Source organism: Osmerus mordax, chromosome 3 (genome assembly GCF_038355195.1).
Source record: "Osmerus mordax isolate fOsmMor3 chromosome 3, fOsmMor3.pri, whole genome shotgun sequence".
NCBI classification, from domain to species: domain Eukaryota; kingdom Metazoa; phylum Chordata; class Actinopteri; order Osmeriformes; family Osmeridae; genus Osmerus; species Osmerus mordax.
Genome location: NC_090052.1, coordinates 13,465,122 through 13,486,450, shown reverse-complemented (window position 1 = coordinate 13,486,450; position 21,329 = coordinate 13,465,122). Strand labels below are relative to the sequence as shown.

The window sequence follows — 21,329 nt, the reverse complement described above, 5'->3', positions numbered from 1 at the left end:
ACTGACGCTAAAATCTGGGTACATTCTCAGGGTAGAATTCTTGTAATTCAGCTCATGTTGTCTAGCCCATCGCAGCACTCGTTCCTTTTCCTGGAACCGTTGGAAGCATACAACAAACGGCCGAGGTAACCTTCCAGTATGCTTCGGCTTTTTTCCCACTCTATGCGACCTCTCCAGAGTCGGGGCAGAGTCAAAAACCTCACTTCCCATGATCTCCATCAGCATCTTTGACATAAATGCTACAGGATCCTCGCCCCCTTCATTGTCTTCCGGAACGTTGACAATTCTCAAATTTGATCTGCGAGAGCGGTTTTCTAAGTCCTCAATGCGATCCAGGAGCTTTGTATTCTGTGTTTGCAGAGACTTGATGGCTGCGTCTGCTGCGAATATCTTTTCAAAATTCTCCCCTGCTAGGGATTCCGTTGCAGTCAAGCGGCTTAGAAAGTTGTCCACAGTCTCTTTGATAGCGTTCATGGAAGTTTGCAAAGGGCCAACAGATTCCTGAAAGAGAATGGAAATTTCGTCTCTTAAACTGGCACGTTGCTTGGACAGCTCCTCCACCAGCTGGGACATTGAGATGAGGAATAAAGAGGCGGGGCTAACTGCCATGCTTCGTCGTTTGTAAGCCATGATGTCTCGAGGAAAAAACAATGTCGCGCTCGCACGGTCGTAGCTCATTTTGTCATTGGTGGGCCAAATTCTCTGTGCGGGCAAAGCAGAGAAAGGGGAGGTAAACCTTCCCTATTGTGACGTCAAAATAGGGGATTTTCTAAACCGAGCGTTTGAGCTCTCATTTTCTCAAAGGCGGAGAAAAATATCCAGGGCTTGGTTTACACCTATTGAAATTTCTAGCCACTGGGGGACCAAAGGCAGGCTAGGGGAACTCATATTAATGTTAAATAACCTCCTAAAGTGAAGTTTTCATGTCATGGGACCTTCAATTTAAATATATAATAAGCTTTCCATGAGTCGTGAATTCTAATAGTTGTGACGTTAGAAATGATGAAAACAATCAAAAATGGTAGGCTACGTGACCCTGTGTTCTGCTGCGAGTCTCCTTTCATTTCATTTGGTGCTTAAAACCAGGAAAATGGCTAAAACCCTCAACACACTTTTTGGAGAGGAATACTATAACGACAATGATAACCAACAAAGCGAAGTTGCGCTGTATTTCAGTGAGCTTGTACCGGTCCTGGAGAATCAACCAGAACCGGTACAAGAAGTTTAAGTGTCCTGGCTAAGCAGTACCTTACAGTACCCGCAACCTCAGTTCCTGCAGAGAGTATTTTCTACTGCCGGCCTGCTCGTAAATCGACTCCGTACTCGCCTCTCCCCTGAGCATGTGGATATACTAATTTTCAGGAATTAAAATGCGCAGGGCTAATGCAGTTGTGGCTTATTTTATTTTTTACCAGTAGCCATGGAGCATAATCGGCTATTTATTTTGGCATTTGTATGGTGGCGCACCATATCCTATAGAATTTCGGTTCCAAGTTTATCCAAGTTAATATGCAATATTTCTATTTCTTCTATGTGTGTCTTTTGGTTTTATCAAGGATAGCCTACCCAATGTGTTTAATTTTGTCCAATGTATTTTTTGTAACTTTTTATTTCACATAATAATAGGATAGCTAGCAAAGTTACGTTGTCCTTAAGTTGAAAAGTGAAGGGCGCCACTTCGTAACGGCAACATAACTTTGTGACATTGTCAGTCCGTAACCGCGACATCCTGGCAACGTAATTTTGTGACATTGTCAGTCTGTAACCGCGACGTCCTGGCGAGGTATTTCGTGATATTAGGTGTGTTCGACTTCATGCAGCCGACAGCCGTCTGCAGCCGGCTGACTTGAAGCAGCCAATGGCATTCTCAGCTTCAAGTTAGCCGGCTGCAGCCGACTGTCGTCGCTGCATGAAGTCTAACACACCTATTGTTAGTCCTTAACCGCGACATCCTTGTGACATTAATTAAATAACCTATATTTCTCAATTCTAGTTATTATACCTCTAGCTAGCAAAATCCTTAACTAAAAACAACGTGAATCGGATCAACTAAACATGCTAAATAGCCTACATTTCAAACCTATACGTAATAACATGCCCCATTCAATTTCTGCAAATACATTTATAGATTTAAAATAGTGCTGTCAGTTAAACGCGTTATTATCGCAAACCCATTTTAACGGTGTCAATTTTTTTGGCGCAAGATTAACTTTCTATTTGGCCTAGCAAACTTTGTAGTTTTTTTTCACATGCTGTTGCAACAACTACTGACGTTAGAAAAACAACAACACCACACCGGATCTAGCTAGACCGGAAACAAAACAACAGGCACGCCGCACACACTTGTTTGGGCTTGCGAGCCGGCTAAAGAGTAGTAGGCTAACAATGTTTTGAGTGGATGGCGAGCGCGAGACGCCGAAATGGATGCCAATAAGATTCTGAATGGAAAGGTTACTTTTAAAAGTTGCCAAATGGTTCCATTGACAAGACCAAAGTGATCTGTGTGTTTTGTCGTTGTCAGAATCAGAATTTGGTTTATTCGCCATGTATGTTATACAAACACAGAATTTACTGTGGCAGGGAGGTGCAAAACACTAAACATATACAGATCTTAAATTAAGTAAAAGTACAAAAGTTTTACTATTTCTAAGAACTAAACAATCTAAGAATACAACAATTTAAATATAAAATAAAATATATATAAAAATAAGAATAGAATGAGCAGCGTGAATGGTCAACATAGTGCAATCCGATACTGAGATAAAGTGGCTTATGCATACTGAATTGCCATTAGATGGACTTATAATAGTTAAATAAGTGAATGAATGTCAATGGGAGTCCTTGGCCTTGTTGAAGAGGCCAGTAGCAGATGGAAAGAAACTGAACTGAGGTATCTGAGGTAACTGAGGTAAACTGTGAACTGAGGTATCATCGCAGCATGTCCAGTCTGAAATACCACTTGATGGCCAAGCACACAGCTGATGCGAATTCTCCGCCCCTCGTCAAAGCCAGGCGATTGCAATGTTGTTTTCAATATAAAAAAAAAAAACATTTGCACTAAGACTAAGCAATACGATCCACTTTTCCATGTTGATAAGAGCATTCAAATTTGAAAAAATTACGTGACAAAAAGAAATCAAGGGACATTTAGAATAGATAAAAAATGTGCGATTAATTGTGATTAATCGCGAGTCAACTATGACATTAATGCGATAAAAAAAAAAATGCGTTTGACAGCACTAATTAAAAAATATTTCTGTAAAGAAAATACTCACCTTTGAAGTAGCTATTTTCCTAGTTTGCGTGAAAGACGGTGGATGAAAACCCCTGCAAGATCTTTGGAAACCCCAGTTTCAGTGAGGCGTTGAAATGGGCATGCACAACGCTGTTGCTCAGGGCCAGGTGTCTTCCTAACTTGAACATTGTAGTAAGCCTAACTTTTCACAGAAAAATCAATAAAGCTAGTTAGAACCAATTTTATATACTGTATTTCTTCGAATAAACGCCGCCCTCGAATAAACGCCGCACAAAAAATGAACGCTGTGTAATAAACGCCGCCCTCGAATAAACGCCGCACCAAAAAAATCTGAAAACGGTTATTTAATTGGTTAAATTCAACCCCAGTATTTATTACACATGTACAAAAATTTCTGCACAGCTTTCAGTTTGAAAGCTAACGTGTATGAACGTTTGGCCATGCTGCTTCAGATTTCTACACAATGTAGAACACTTGTATTTGAGACAGTTGTAATACCAATGCACACCTAATTGATAGCCAATGAGAAAGGGAGTTGCCGCACTCATAGACAAACAAAGAATAGACAAGGAGGTCAGCGGTAGTAGCCTAAATGAAACCTGCGTTTTTAGCTGCATGATTCATTTGTCACAATGCCAGCAACAAAGTTGTCTATGGCTGCACTGCAGCTACAATTCACGAAATCTCTCTTACTAATTAAACGCCGCCCTCGAATAAACGCCGCCCTCGATTAAACAGCGCACCAAAAATGAACGTTATTTAATAAACGCTGCGGCGTTTATTCGAAGAAATACGGTAGTTGATATGGCAAATTTTCATGACATTAGGTGAACAATTTCAAGTTTTATTTTTTACAGTGTGTATAAATAGAATATATATTATTATGCAATTGTTGTAGTTGCTTTAACAGGCCTATTCTGATGTATTCCTCAAATATAACAATTAGGTTTGCGGAAGAGGAAGAACTGTAATATTCTGTGATATGTCTTTGGAAATGAAACTCCTAAGAGTCGCTTTGCCTTTTGTCATACAGCTTTGGTGTGCTATACAAAGAATGTTTGCTTAATCATGTTACACATCACCAATTGATTTCTTTTGTACATGTTTATAGTAAAGAATGAAAGACTAAATTATATTCCAAATTTAGTGAAGTGTTTTATTTATTAAAGCTACGTTTCTGCATGTGAGAAAATTGATGACCAATGACATGCTGGGGCTGAGTTGCACATGAATTACATGACATTGCCTACATTTTTACGTGCTGGGATGCAACATTTAATATTGTGTGTGATTGAAATTCATGTACGCTAGACTACATTACAAAAGTCTCAGAACTGAGAGCAGTCAAGTGTGATCTCTCCATCTCTGCATAAACCACTTATAATGCACTCGAGATCCGTTGTGGTCCTACAACCAAAGAGCGATGTAACGGCAACGTAACCCATGGTACCCAAAATAACGTCTCTAGCCGACCAAGGTACAACTTTGCGGAAAAGTTGTCCACGGAACCAAAAATAACGTATCCAGCCGACCAAGGTACGACATCGCGGCAACGTTGTCCACGGGACCAACTGGCAACATTCACTTTATGACGTTGCTACAACGCCGCCACAATGTTGCCAGAAGGTAATGTCTCGGGTTACCAAATGAGCACTTACTGGCAACGTTATGTGTTAGCTGGTATAAGCGTTATTCTGCCAAGTTTAAGAACCTATGTCTGAAGACGCAGCAGCACAAGTTCATTGTGCTTTTGTCATGTTCAATAAATTGATCTTTGATTCGTTTTCTTTATTTAACTCTTATTTAATCTAATAGCAGTCACAAATATTGCCAGACTGTGTGGTGGTTCATGCGTTTACTGTATGCTTTGCGTCATGTCAGCTAATTAGCCTACATAATGGAACCGCAGCAGCATTAATAAAAATTGATTATCCGGATATTTGAAAATCATTTTGGATACTATTCGAATAGTGAAATCATCTCAAAAGCCCATCCCTACTATGTTATTGTCACACTGAGAGGAACAGAGAGCATGGGAGGAGGAAGAGAAGAAGAGGGGGACCGGGACAAGAGTTTCCAAGTGTGGATGAAACACAGGATGGTAAACAGGAGTCAGAGGATGAAAAAAAGGGTGGAAAGAGTCATGCATGATTGAGCCTGATGGCTAAATGGCATGTGCCTGGAGTTGGCCTGTTAGCTATGCATCAGAGTGGATGGATGATCTCTTAACCCTGGGATGCTCCTGTTTTCGACATGCTGTCTCACCGGCAGTGTTTGTTCTCAGGAAAGGTGTGTGGCGCCAATATGTGGTAAAAATGTGAAGTTACACCCCACAAAATGTGGATTTTGCGCATAAGATTTATCAGGTAAGATAATGCCACTTAGGCCTGGGCTAAATGCACTCATCCAATGACACATGAAATGATTCTGGGAATTTAAACAGAAGTAGGAACCACTTATTTTTTGTGTGTGTGCCCGTCCATCAGCTGACCAGTGAGGAAAGACAGATCAAAACATTACACATAACAAGCAGCAGTGTGAGGTGGCCAACGGTTAATCTGAGGTAAATAAGAGGGACAATTTTCTCCATCAAGACTCCCACCCTGTGATCTGATAGTGTCATTCATGGTCTTATCCGAATCAGACACTAGAAATCTGGTGCCTCATGTATAAACGTTGCGTACGCATAAAAAGCTTGCGTACGCTGGTTTTCCGCACATGGTGTGATGTATAAAGATTTACTTGATGTGAGAATGTGAACTTTTGAGCAGACATGAGAATGTGTGGACCGTCCGCAAAGTTGTGTCTGGCTCTGTAACATGGCGAATTCTAACTGAAAAGTGCCGAAACTCACCAAACATTACAAAATAAAGTTTCCACTTACTGTCATACGGCTATGACGTTGACTATTCAAATCACATTTTCATATTTTTTTTCTTTTTTTTCCCATTAATGTGGATGATCACATCAAAATGCCAAAACCCAAACGTGAAATGCTAGCTCTATATAGGCTACTGTTTAATCCGTAAAACTGTAAAAACGTAATAACATCTGTCAAATTTGAGGGTGTAAAACGAACGACAAATTCACTCGCATCATGCTGTTATGATGGGCCACCACTCGTTTCTTAATTTCGAGTTTTACATCGGACCATTTCTTCTTAATTTCTGCCATTGTGTGGTTCTCCGAAACCACAGCATTTACGGCCCTTTAATAATAATAATAATTGTATTTGTGTTTTCTCCGCCGACTTTCTTATGTTGCTAATGCCTGATGACAGACCGACAAACAGGACATATTTTCTTGCCTCCACCTCTATTGTTAGAACCTCTGTCTGTGAAATTGTTATTTTGTGTTTAGACTAGTGGTGGGTCGTTATCGTTAGTCTCAAGTTAACGCAGCTAGAGCTAACTGAAGCTGAGTTGAATCACGATAGTTTGTTTGCTAAGCTGTAGTGCTAACATTACCCACCTTACGCCTGGGACACACTGGCTGCGAAGCGCCTGGACGCGCCGCGCAGCGCCACGATCGGCTACGACTGAGCAAAAGCTGTTCACACCAGATGCGCATTTCTCTGCGCCGGTCACCAAGCCTTTCAGCTACTCTGAGCTTTCCTTTACGCTGACATGGTACATAAACATGGAATTGGCTATATCCCAGCATTGATCCTTTTCTACGTTGTCCTTGTACAATTGTTGCTGACATACAACAACTCCCTGTGCTTTTCAACTTCGAATTCTTCGAGAATTCATTTGATGCTGATTTTAGAAATAGACTTGGGGGTTCTCTCTCGGTAGGTTATGTCTGCGTGTGTGTTGTGTGCAACGCGTGATAACTCGTTTCTCTCAAACAAACAAAACAACTACGGGCATGCTAGCTCAACGGATCAATCCGTTTATTTTCATTCGTTTTCATCAGGGTAACCACATGTAAAGGACGTTCGTTACCAACATTGTGTAATTATAAAGTCTACAACTTTACAAATGTTCACCGTAGTCTACAATTTATGGAGTAAAATCTTAATAACATGTTTTTGTATTCAAATATCTAAACTAATATGGTGTATTTCATCATCCTGCAGCCGATTTCGCAAGCGTCTCGCGAAAAAATTCGACCAGCTGCCGAAACAATCGCTGCAGATCGCAGGCAATAGGGGTTATGCGCAACATTCTTCCGGGTTCTACAAAACAGATGTAACTACTTCCGGCCGTCCGCTACTGATGTAAACACAGCGTAGTAATGACCACCTTCGGTGTTTAAAGGAGCTAACGTTACCCTTAATTACAATTTCCGATGTACACGGTATTGCCAAACGGACGTCCAGAGCCCCGAGTACTCTGTTAGACAAGGTATTTAAGTTTTACGCCTCCTCATTTATTCATAATTATGAAGGTATGTAATATGTGTAGCTTTGCTAATGGCATCGGATATAGCGATAGTGTTAGCTAGTTTAGACTTGTATGCTATCAGTAGTTTAGTCTTATTTTTGCTTGCAGTCGATTAACAGTCAAACGAAGACTGCATTTTAGCGATGGGGTTATAGTACCAACAGTATAATTACTACGATGTCCTGTGTGTTTATGCTGGTCAACCGTTATGTAATCCATCTGACTGTAGGTCTAATGTGTCGACTGTAGTTCTACTGTAGACTGCTGTTCTGGCAGGTGTTTCAGATTTCTAAAATATTGTTAGAATAATGATAAAAGTACTGAGTGGATGAATGCTGTATCTTCTTGTCCACCAGTTTCAAACAAAGACAGGTTGACCGGTACTATCAGTGTCAGAGCAGCTTGTCACAGGTCCATGCAGAAGAATGAAAAACCACACAGCTTGAGAGTAGGCTAATGTTTAGGGATGGGTTTGGGTATTCTGTTCAATTTTGCAGTCTGTTCCAGTTCAATGACTGCAGCATAGCATGCGTTCATCAAGCCTCTCAGAACGAAAATATTTACATTACAACTGCTTTCATTTGACCATGAGCATGTTCTCGATTATGTAAACATTCTTCTGAGACACTTGATAAATGGCTATAGTCTACCTGTTAGTGGAGAAGGTAATTGGGGCGAAGTTGATTGACAGTAAATCTTTCTATTGCAACATATTTGGTATGGTATACCTCACCTCGTATTGTAATAGACTTGTAGGAAACTTTAGTTGGCCAATTCTTAATTCAGCGGTATCTGAAGAGTAGCAAAATTCACTTCAAAAACACTTCAAAGGATACATCAGTATCAATGTTTGTCTAATTGACTTTGTGTATTTTACACAGATAGTGCTACGTGATTCAGAACCTGTCGTCATGACCTCCAGTTAGTGTTCGTGCAAAGCTGGCACAGCAGTGTCTAATGACACTGCTGCACTGCTCTTTCAGACAGCTCATTACTCAGAGCTCAATATCCAGGTTGTCCCCCCTGTTCATGCCTGCACAGAAACTGAACAACAATAGCACAAGCCCAGAACTACAGTAAGGGTTGAGGCAAATATACTGTATATGTATGTAAGAGTTAGGCTATGTATGCAGCAATAAAAATTGTAAATTGCTAAAAGAAAGTATTGTGATCTAAGGTCAGAAGCATTTTGAGGTGCAGCGTAATATAGTGGAGACTCAGTTTATTTTCCGAGCGGTAAATGGGACTGCACCCGACTACATCAAGTCTCTCCTCCAGCCTTACACCCCCACCCGCCAACTACGGTCTTCTTCTGACAACCGTCTGGTGGTCCCACCGCTCAAGAGCGCCCGGTCCCAACACAAGCTCTTCTCCTGTCTGGCCCCCCAATGGTGGAATCAATTCCCCACCTCCATCAGAGTCACTGACTGCCTCCCCACGTTCAAGAAAAGGCTCAAGACGCACTTGTTCCGGTACTTAGGAATGATTGGCTGGACCTGATGTTAGTTTCCTCCAGGATCACAATGACTCTTATTGAGAGACTTGTTGCTCTTGTTGGTTAGTTGTAACTGACTTAAAGTTATTGTACTCGCTGTGAATTATATTATTGTTGCTTGCTTTTTCTACAGGTACACACTTGCACTTCTGAAGTTCATGTTGTTTAATTGTAACTTGTCTAAACATGCTCTTATGGTTCTTCCCTTTGGGACTTATTTGGTTTTTCACAATGTATGCTTCATGTTTTGGCTACCCGCAATGTTTGGGGCTATCTCGTTGTTATGATCAGTGACCTATGCACTTTTGTAAAGCTCTCTCTTGGAAGTCGCTTTGGATAAAAGCGTCTGCTAAATGCATAAATGTAACTATCCCTCCAACGTCAACAGCTGCAAAGTTCCATAGTCTTTGGGTCTTTTGCCAAATGATGGAGTGGAAAGGGGGAAGTGAACGTATGGACCAAAAGACTGGGGGTGGCATGTTTTGGATGGGAGATTTATGCCAATAATGACCATCAGGTCATTGGCAGAAGGATGATTGGATGAAGATTGGGCCGATGTATTTGTCATATGAATGGTGTTTCTGCCTATTCAAATTAGAGCATATTCAATAAGTGTGGAGCTCATGTGCATATTCAAATTACTTTCAAAAGAAACTTGTAATAAAAACGTACTTTTCATTTATACTTTTACTATGTGAAGTTTTATTGTGGTAGGAGTAAAGGAAAAAATTAAGCCTATTTGGGTGTATTTTGGGCATATTCGATTAGTGTATAGCTCATTTGCATATTAACATTAATTTTTTAAGAAACTTGTAATACAAAATGTTGTACTTGTCATGGGTAGTTTGTTTGTGTAAAGTTTCATTTTGATAGGAGTAAAGGAAAAAAATAGCCCCATTGGGGTGTAATGTCGCCTGGCCTTATTGGCACACATCTCGGATTGATGAGAATTTAACATATTTCCTCAACTAGGATTTCTTAGGAATTTTTGTTTTTACAATTAGTCTGTTGTAAAACGCTACTTTGCCTAATAGTAACAAAGGTACATACTAGCTAGTTATAAGAGTTACACAGAAAGAGACACAATATGACAACGAAGTCCAAGTGGACTCAAAGAACGCAGTGTTCGGCAATCAACTGCAACAACTACCAATGTGACAGTATTTATGCCTTTCATCGCTTTCCCAAAGACCCTGACAGGTAAATTTTGTCGGTAGCGTAATCTTATGCACCTGCTAACTTTAACGTTTTTTTTGTCTAGTAGTAGGCTAGTGAACTTAATTCCTTCTAGGAACTGCAGGTCCTAGCCATAGAAACCAGAATAATGATTTATATGGATATGACAGTAAATTAAAATGAGCTTCTTAAATTAATTTGCTGAATTCATATATTTCATTGATAACTTATTTGTGTATACTGTAGGCTAACGTTGTAATGTGTACTGTAGAGCTAGCGTACCTCCTGGGAAACGGTCTAACGTTAGGCTATTATAACGTTATATAAACTCATCACTTTATTCTTACCTGTCACACTTAGCCTAATGTAGAGAGTAATATAATTTATAAACTTCTCTGTCAATATACAGTTAGGTCCATAAATATTTGGACATTGACACAATTTTCATCATTTTGGCTCTGTATACCACCACAATGGATTTGAAATGAAACAATCAAGATGTGCTTTAAGTGCAGACTTTCAGCTTTAATTTCAGGGTATTTACATCCAAATCAGGTGAACGGTGTAGGAATTACAACACATTTCATATGTGGCCCCCCCTTTTTTAAGGGACCAAACGTAATTGGACAATTGGCTGCTCAGCTGTTCCATGGCCAGGTGTATGTTATTCCCTCATGGGAGTTCGTTATTTCATTGACAAGGAGCAGATAAAAGGTCTAAAGTTCATTTCAAGTATGATATTTGTGTTTGGAATCGGTTGCTGTCAACTCTCAATATGAAGTCCAAAGAGCTGTCACCATCAGTGAAGCAAGCCATCGTTAGGCTGAAAAATCAAAACAAACCTATCAGAGAGATAGCAAAAACATTAGGTGTGGCCAAATCTGTTTGGTACATTCTTAAAAAGAACAAACGCACTGGTGAGCTCAGCAACACCAAAAGACCCGGAAGACCACGGAAAACAACTGTGGTGGATGACAGAAGAATTCTTTCCCTGGTGAGGAAAAACCCCTTCACAACAGTTGGCCAGATCAAGAACACTCTCCAGGAGGTAGGCTTATCTGTGTCAAAGTCAACAATTAAGAGAAGACTTCACCAGAGTAAATACAGAGGGTTCACCACAAGATGTAAACCATTGGTGAGTCTCAAAAACAGGAAGACCAGATTAGAGTTTGCCAAAAAACATCTAAAAGAGCCTGTACAGTTCTGGAACAACATCTTATGGACAGATGAGACCATAATCAACTTGTACCAGAATGATGGGAAGAGAAGAGTATGGAGAAGGGAAGGAACTGCTCATGATCCAAAGCATACCACCTCATCAGTGAAGCATGGTGGAGGTAGTGTTATGGCGTGGGCATGTATGGCTGCCAATGGAACTGGTTCCCTTGTATTTATCGATGATGTGACTGCTGACAAAAGCAGTAGGATGAATTCTGAAGTGTTTTGGGCAAGATTATCTGCTCAGATTCAGCCAAATGCTTCAGAACTCATAGGACGGCGCTTCACAGTGCAGATGGACAATGACCTGAAGCATACTGTGAAAGCAACCAAAGAGTTTTTTAAGGCAAAGAAGTGGAATGTTCTGCAATGGCCAAGTCAATCACCTGACCTAAATCCAATTGAGCATGCATTTCACTTGCTAAAGACAAAACTGAAGGGAAAATGCCCCAAGAACAAGCAGGAACTGAAGACAGTTGCAGTAGAGGCCTGGCAGAGCATCACCAGGGACGAAACCCAGCGTCTGGTGATGTCTATGGGTTCCAGACTTCAGGCTGTCATTGACTGCAAAGGATTTGCAACCAAGTATTAAAAGTGACAATTAGATTTATGATTATGTTAGTTTGTCCAATTATTTTTGGTCCCTTAAAAAGGGGGGGGCCACATATAAAAGGTGTTGTAATTCCTACACCGTTCACCTGATTTGGATGTAAATACCCTGAAATGAAAGCCGAAAGTCTGCACTTAAAGCACATCTTGATTGTTTCATTTCAAATCCATTGTGGTGATATACAGAGCGAAAATGATGAAAATTGTGTCAATGTCCAAATATTTATGGACCTAACTGTAAGTTCTTTGCATCACCAAGCGCTGCAGATGTGTACGGAAATGAGAAGCGGAAACGATTACATCTGTTTTCCGGTTCGAACGCTGGGCGCTCCGCATAACCCCTATTGCAGCGCTTCGCAGCCAGTGTGGTCGGTCCCATTTGATAACATGGGCGCCGAAAGAAAAAAGGAGGCGCTTCCAGGCGCGTCGCAGCAGATCGCAGACGATCGCAGGCAGTGTGTCCCAGGCGTAAGGCGATCCTGTTTGCTTCGACAACAGAAGTGTAAACAACTAACGTAATCATTTCAAATGACATCTAGTCAATCTGTTGAAAACAGTGTTGTGTAGACACAATAGATTTATTTGTACGTTTTTATTTCAAGTCTCCACCTTCATGTTTCAGTGAGTGTTGGTAGTGTTGCAACTTTGCTCCGCAGCTTCATTCGTTGTAAACCAACCAATCAGAGTGGCCTACCTTAATCGATAGGCTCGGCTGACCATTTACAATAAGTTGTTACGTCAATTATTAATTGGCAGCATTTATGCCATGATGAGAGATGCAAAACACCTAGGAATAAATACATTAGAAAAATGAAGAAAAAAAAGAATATATATCTTTTTTTTTTTTTGGAGCACCGAAGACTCATTTTGACCCAGGAAAAACCCTGGATACCACATTTTGCAGTATCGCACACCCCTATTGAGGCTGCAGAGTGAGACGATAGAGGATCCCTCTGGTGTTACGGACACATGTTTTTTGTAGCTGTGAGTGTGTCCGTATTGTTGTGCTTTGTGGATATCTCCCTCTTATTTCTCCCTCCCTCGTTTGTACTTTAGGTGTCCCTCCGTGATTGGTTAGTCAAACCCCCCCCATGCATCATCAGCACACCTGTTCCAGTCTAATCAGAGATTCAGCCCACCCCCATTTAATCTTCGCCTTTCTTCCATTCATGAGTCCATTACTGTGTTTGTTATTTGTTATCGTCGGCTGTTGTTGTGTTTGTAAACCTAGTCTTTGTCCAGTTTCCCAGTAATTCTATTGTCCTATTTCTATTTATGAAATGTGTTTTTTTGCCTATACTCGGTATAGCACTTTTTGTAACGTTTGGCTCATCAGTCATCACCCAGGGACGAGGGTATAGGTAAACCGCCCATGGGTATACATTATGTGCGTTCGACTTCATGCAGCACTGGCGTCGCCTGCAGCCGCCTGCAGCTCGGCTGACTTGAAGCAACCGATGGCATTCTCAGCTTCAAGGCAGCCGCCGCCAGCGCTGCATGAAGTCGAACACACCTATTGCCATCACTATTGCCACTTAGCGACTTCCGTCACAACACTACGATAACAACAGGGGGGTGTTCCATCAACGTCGATTAAGGAAAAGCTAGACTTATCTCGCCAAGTCTCACTTACTTTAGCGAGAGTTCCGTTCCATTAAGGTGGCTTACTTTAGTTCTAGCTACGTAACCAAGGTAACTTATACTTCGGAACTAGCCTGATCCGTGTCAGGCTAAAAGTCAAGCTAAACTAAAATGTGTTGCAAATAATTTCAAACAGGCGGAAACAGAATCTCAAAAGACAGTTCCGTCGAGTAAATTCCTGCGCGCAAACCACTTTAGTCCGTGTTCGGAAACGTAAATTCAGACTTTTTGAAGTGCAGACATTAATGATTTAGCTACATGTTTACTTAATCTCCAAAAAATATATTAATTTAAATAAACAAGTTAAGAAATAATGTCACTTTTGTTTTCAAAAGCCATTGGTTAATTGACATAAAATAAGGACTTAGAAACTAAGCAGAGCGTCTAGACAAGTTACAATCAATTATGGCGTATCCGTTCTTTGACAACCTTGTGGTGGATGAAGGTGCTCAGATTATACAAAGAGCGTTTATCCCACCAGCCCCAAGGGTCTTCAGAGACAGAAGTAATGGTTCCCTGACCAGTATCTGTGGAAGAAGTATAGGTTCAGCAGGCCCAGCATAGTTTATCTAGATAAATGTAATTGTCATTCTTAAAAATAAAAAAATACATAAATATATATATATGAAATAACACTTTAGCAACTCTTAAGGATGGCAATGAACACATAAGAGCAGCCTACCAATCCTTTGTAAAAAGTAATAGAAAGGAGAGTAGACTACAATAGTAGAAAGGAGGGTAGTAGACTGCAGTCTATGTAGGTAGGCCTAGACTATGTAGTCTGCTGGAATCACACACAAGGAAGCAAACCCACTGTAGCCAAGCCTTGACACTGTTCAGTCTGTCTGCATCTGTCTATGTCTTTGCATGTGGGACATTCTTGAACGGGCAACTATGCCAGGAAATATGAAGGGTATACCTTGCTTCAAAGCAGTACCTGAATATTATCATCAGTTTTTCAGGTAATCTTGAAACACAAAGAATCAAGGAGGACTTTTTATTCAATTGTATAAAGTATTTTCATTGTTTAAAGTAGCCTATATGTTGACAAGCCTGTATATTACCTCTCCTCTGGCTTCCCCAATATAATAGGTGCAATATACTGTCCCCATGGGTATATCCAGGCCCATTGGAAGACTCAGGGGGTGACTGCCTGGTGCCCCCATGGTTGAAAGCGTTTCTAAAATGCCCAGAGTGGCAAAAATTAGACCAAGTGCCCTACTGTCTGCCATTCACATTGTGAAATATGCTTGAGTGCACAGGATGCCCCATGCAATAAATGACAGTGTGCCCTCTATAAATGTAAAAAGAGTTCCTTTATAGTATAGAAAATGTGATGCAGTACCCTATAAGGTGCCCTTACAATGGCCTAAATTGGACTGTTCCCATGCCCTTACTTCCAATGGAAAAAGGTGCTGTTATGAAGTGCCCTTTATGCTGCCCCTACATGACAGTGTCCCAAATGTTGCCCTTTCCAAAGAAGACAATTATATTCTGTGCCCAACAGTCTCCCCTAATGTTCCCAGTAGGGCATGCTTTCCCAAAGTGAGGCTGTGACAACACTTGGCACAGCCACAGTCTGTCACTGTCCAAGCCCCCTCTGGATCTGTGGAGGCAGACTATGTTAATTGGAAATACTCGTAATATAATAATGAGTCATGCTGAGCAATTTTAAATGACTGTTCTGCCAAACAAAGTGTGCAGTTTGGGTCACCTTCTGATCTAAAAAGTCAGTGCTGGATCTGTGCAATACTAGTCATTTCAGTGAATCCCCATTTAAGTCATGGTTATCTTTCCCTTTTATCTTAAAGCTCAGCAATTAGCCTATCAGTTAATAAATGTGTGTGGCAAAGTTATTTTGAAGTCATTTTTGATTTTGTTCAAGATGTGAAGACAAAAACATTATTAGCCCACATCAAGTGCAATTAACCATGGCCTTCTTCAGTGTTTTGAATTTTATCCTACAATTTTCAATTGCTGCCACGTTCTTTTTTGGGCTATTATTCTCAATCTCCTGTTGAGAATATCGACCATAGGCTAGCCTGCCAGAACGGTTTCAGACAGCTCATCAAATTACGCTAATTATCAGTAGGCCTAAATGCATATATATATATATATATATATATATATTAAGTAGATTTGGTAGGTCTACAATTTACGGATTTTAACGGTCGTAATGGTTTGACAAGTTGTCTCCCTTGCCATGTTAATTGCGGCAACATTGCCCTTTTAGGGAACAAAAAAAATCAAAAAATCAATTTACGCTGCTGAAACAACACACCTCTGCTGCTTTACGCTATACTTTTTGCGACATAACTCCTCTTTTCGACGATCGCCTGATCTGGGCTGCACAGTCTAAGCTTATTGAGGTCTAGCTTGAATTAGCGTTGCCTGTTAGTGGAACGGGACGTTAGTGGAACGGCTTGAGGCTTAAGTCTAAGTTGACGTTTACCCAAGTGAGACTTATTCGTGTTAGCGCGACTTGCGTTAGCGACGTTGATGGAACACCCCCCAGGTGTCACCACATGTATTTCAGATACGGTTGTTTTTCTTTGGTTAGGGAGGTAGGGCACTTTATTGACCAGTTTTCTTTGGCACCGTTCATAGTACCCTGGAGTGTCGTTTTTGTGAATAAAGCAATACTTTACCCTTTTACATCAGTGTTTGCTGTTTGTTATGGCTCCCTACCCTTAAAAGTAGATAAGCAGTTTGGGGTCGTAACACATGGATTCAACAAATCATTCAAGGGCATGCACTCTTTACCGGAATCCACCAGTGGATATTAATAATAAACTCGCTATTCCCCTTCCTCACCTTTCTTATGCTAAGCCTTGTGCGTTTCCAGCCAGTATGCTTTGATTCCCATTATCTTCCTTGTTAATTGGTATACAAACTTAGAGCCCTTGCTAAGATCACACCTAGAGCTGCTAAACACCCAGCAGTCAAAGACTCCACGTTCCAGGGATACAGAGGGATGAGGAGTGTGTGTGTGTGTGTGTGTGTGTGTGTGTTTGAGAGTGTGTGCCACCTTTTGCACACAGGCTATTAGTGAAGCCATGGCAAAGAAGCCACACTCAAATTCCAAATTAAAAAAACACAAGAAGAGAAATCAAAAGAGAAGTAGATATAAGGCATGCTAATGAGTAGCCTAACAAGCAATAACTAGAGAGGGTACAATTTCTGGGGAAATTGTAGGGTGTGCTTGCTTGCGTCGGTTGTACAGGGATTTTAATGCCATTTACAACTGATATTCCTGTATATTTTATATCAAAATGCATAGGGCCTACTTATTATGCATAAATATTACATAGATTTAAAAGCATCTTTTTTTTGCTGCTCATTTACAACTCAAAATACGAGTGAAGTGTAGAATGAAATATGATGTCTTCTCATTTCCCCTGCAAGAGGCAGCCTCATAGCTGAATCAAAACGAATACATTTGGCAGACCGGTGTAAAAATGGACCTAATCTCTATGACTTAAACGTCCTTTTAAGTTTTACCTTCTCGTGATATTTTCAGGAATTTAGCCTACTCATATTGCATTTATTCATTAATAAAGAACCCCCTTTGAAGATTATTCTACGACGTTACCGGCAGAAGATAGAATCGCGATTCAAACAGTACCATCTGCTAACTGAAAATATGCCCCCAAAAACGTAAATAAGCTTGACATTTATTTAGTGGAAAATCGCTCATTCATAAAAAGCTCACTGGTAGCGATCATTGTCAGTAACAACGCAAAATGCGATATAGCCCTGTGTGGAGAATCTGCCCCGGTAAATTCTACTACTACAGTACAGTACTAGACTACTGCTGTGTTCGTCTTGGTAGCGATTGCGTTGGTTGAATTTGATTAAACGTTCCGTTGTACGGTTTAGGCTGAAATTAATTATTTTCATAATAATAATTGGGTGTGCTCAAGCCTTCGGCGAGAGCACAACCTTTGTTCTCTCACATATATATTATTATTATTTTTTTAATTTTTTTTGCCCCCCTAAACCTCAGTCAATATTTGGCCTACATAGACAACGTAGGTGTCAAAAGTTTCGTCTTGGTAGCGATTGAGTTGCTTCTATTGGAATTTACGTTCCGTTGCATGGTTTAAGCTTCAGTTAAGTTTTTGTGGCGAAAAGTGAAGCTAACGGTGGCTAATTTGCTAGCCACAGTCACTGACGTTACTAACGTCACTGCGTCACTAACGTCACGAAAACACGCGTGACTACCTTTGCCAGAACATTCGTTTTGCGTCTGTTAACTTGGGGGATAGCTAGGCTAACTATAGCTTTACTGCAAGGCAGCTGCAGAAACGCCACAAGAAAAGAGGCCAGGGTGATAACTATTTACTCATTTTACTTTGTGATATGACACACAATTGTGATGTGTAATGTACAATATAAGCTGATATTATTAAGGAAGTACATCTACTTTCGGAAACAGTAGTCTACTATTTCACTGAAGTATTAGCATCATGACATTAGCCTGTGTTGCCCGGGCAACACATACTACAGTGGTCTATGATGTATCTGTTTTCAATCGTTAAAATAAACATTCCTGACATATACATTTTCGTTATATGATTTATTCTGACATTAGTAAACGATTTGTTGGTGAAATTACCATTACCTGTGGTTTCAAACCAGTGTAGCTCACTGCAACGCTGTAGCCTACCCGAGACACTAGTGTGAGTAGTTAACAAAAACTCCTCAGCTGTTCAAGTCAAACGGTGACAGAACATGTTCGGCACTCCCCTTACTCAAAAGTCTTTCAATAGTTGAAACAATCTGACTACTAACCTGAACTTCATTGCCACAGCCTAAACTTTGTCAAACTGTTCATGAAAATAATTAATTTCAGCCTAAACCGTACAACGGAACGTTAAATCGAATTCAACCAACGCAATCGCTACCAAGAAGAACACAGCAGTAGTCTAGTACTGTACTGTAGTAGTAGAATTTACCGGGGCAGCTTCTCCACACAGGGCTATATCGCATTTTGCGTTGTTACTGACAATGATCGCTACCAGTGAGCTTTTTATGAATGAGCGATTTTCCACTAAATAAATGTCAAGCTTATTTACGTTTTTGGGGGCATATTTTCAGTTAGCAGATGGTACTGTTTGAATCGCGATTCTATCTTCTGCCGGTAAAGTCGTAGAATAATCTTCAAAGGGGGTTCTTTATTAATGAATGAATGCAATATGAGTAGGCTAAATGCCTGAAAATATCACGAGAAGGGAAAACTTAAAAGGACGTTTAAGTCGTAGAGATTAGGTCCATTTTTACACCGGTCTGCTAAATGTATTCGTTTTGATTCAGCCTGTCAGCTGCCTCTTGCAGGGGAAATGAGAAGACATAATATTTCATTCGACACTTCACTCGTATTTTGAGTTGTAAATGAGCAGCAAAAAAAAGATGCTTTTAAATCTATGTAATCTTTATAAATAATAAGTAGGCCCGATGCATTTTTATATAAAATATACAGACCCCTGTGCAACCGACGCAAGCTAGCACACCCTACAATTTCCCCAGAAATTGTATCCTCTCTAGTTATGAAAATAATTTCATTTCACCGTTAGCTTCACTTTTCGCCACAAAAACTTAACTGAAGCCTAAACCATGCAACGGAATGTAAATTCCAATAGAAGCAACTCAATCGCTACCAAGACGAAACTTTTGACACCTACGTTGTCTATGTAGGCCAAATATTGACTGAGTTTTAGGGGGGGCAAAAAGAAATTAAAAAAATGATAATAATATATATGTGAGAGAACAAAGGTTGTGCCCTTGCCGAAGGCAAAGCACACCCAATGATGTTTTCCTTTTTTATCTCTGAACCATCTGACTTCTTTCTATAAAAGGGTGCATGTCAAGAAAGAAAAGAGACGAGAGAAAAAGAGTGACAGAATTTGAAGAGTTCCTCACAAAGTGTTACCCTTGAAAATACATTAAGTCAGGGGAAAAAGTACATTTTACAAGCGATCAGTTACTGAAGAAACAATAGTTCAGTGGAGTCTTTGGAGGAAATTTGCATCCATAAGGTAATGCAAACCACCATGGTGAGCAGATGCTGATTGTTAACCTGTTTGTAATAATGAAGTAAAATAGAGAACACTAACGTGTGTTTGGGTGAGAATAGGCAGCTACTACTCCTGCATAGCATGTGTATCGTGTGAGATCTATTATCCAGGGCTAGAATACCTGTGTGTGTTTTGGTAAGCCATAGGTGAGGAGCTTGCCCTCTCTTTCAGCAGGGTTCCCCAACTTTCGTCCCTCTGGTCCAGCTCTCCGGTCACCCAGTCAGGCAGGCCGGCACTGCTCTGCTCAGCTGCTTTACCACACAGCGGCTCATCAAAGTAGATGGACTGGAAATTAAATAACACAGTTCGGACTTTAGAAGCTCATGAAGGACCTCAATTATAGTTAGGTTCATTAGATTTTGCTGACATTTTTGCAGTATCTCTCTCATACATAGGCCTAACTGTCAGGCGTAAATGGAAAATTAATGTTGGATTGACATTGTGAACACCCCAACATCCCAACTGAGATTATGTCTCATTTGATAAGTGATAATGGCACTGATTCCTATCATTTTATTAGCATAATAACGTTTAAAATTAGACCAGACCTAATGCTATTGTTTACCTAAAAAAATGGATTAGTTTACCATATAGGTTGGAAGTGTCTTGAGTGTGCCTGACTCAGGTTTCTGCGTGAAAGGGCCCTCCAAGACGTCTCGTCTGAGCATGTGCAGGAGCAGGCGGGCATACATGTTGCGGTTCTTGAGTCCCATGAGGCCAGAACCGGACGCCGTGGGTTCACAAAGCTTTTTTATCCACAGGGCACATCGCTGGCGCTCTGGAAAAATACGAATAAAACATAAGCACGCTTCTCTTCTGGTTTTCCTTGGATTGCGCTACCTATTACACGGGAGTAGAAATCAATAATTGATTTGAACAAAACCAACACATGACGCAAATATTTAGAATTGTAGCTAAGTAAACTTAAATATGTCATCCAATAATTGGTTAGCAATAGTTCGATACAATACATTTGAATTGGATTGGTACAGTACCAAAAGTGCAACTTGGTGGCCACAGCACATTTTCATAATTTAGGTGTTTACACACTACTACTAGTTAGTTAAACAGTCTCGTATAGGACGCCTACAGTGCGTATGTCTTCTGTTCTTTCAGTCATAAAGAGATGGGTTTACCTGATTTGTGAGCAAGCTTTAGGACGTATGGTTTCATGTCCACTAAGTAGTGGTCAAACTCAGTGTCCAGTTCATCCCAAGCATCCTCGTGTTTGCTCATGATGTCTTAAGAAAGAAATATAGAAAATACAGACATTTTACAATATCGTGTTCTGGTAAGCTTGCTAACTAGTAACTTTTCCGAAGGGTTAGTTAAAGTCAACATTAACTTTTCTCGGTGGTGCATCTATGAATCAATTGAGTTGTCTAAGTAGTTTAAGTCAATGCCAATGTAAGTAACTTTTCATTTAGGCAATGTGTCTAAAAGGCACAGGGATTACCTGACCTTAGCTA

The 21,329-nt window shown here is 40.4% G+C and overlaps 1 protein-coding gene across 1 annotated transcript in view; it reads right to left on the bottom strand.

Annotated features, from left to right (window-relative positions):
• The window catches only part of cep112 (centrosomal protein 112), a 210,057-nt gene extending 188,959 nt beyond the window's left edge, over positions 1-21,098 (bottom strand). Inside the window, exons 1-3 of the mRNA XM_067233023.1 lie at positions 20,997-21,098; positions 20,448-20,638; positions 19,982-20,145 (exon numbers count right to left, since the gene is read on the bottom strand). Of these exons, the coding sequence (XP_067089124.1) occupies positions 19,982-20,145; positions 20,448-20,638; positions 20,997-21,096 (455 nt within the window). The 5' untranslated portion in view covers positions 21,097-21,098. The remainder of the gene's footprint in view (positions 1-19,981; positions 20,146-20,447; positions 20,639-20,996) is intronic.
• Positions 21,099-21,329: the final 231 nt, after the last annotated feature.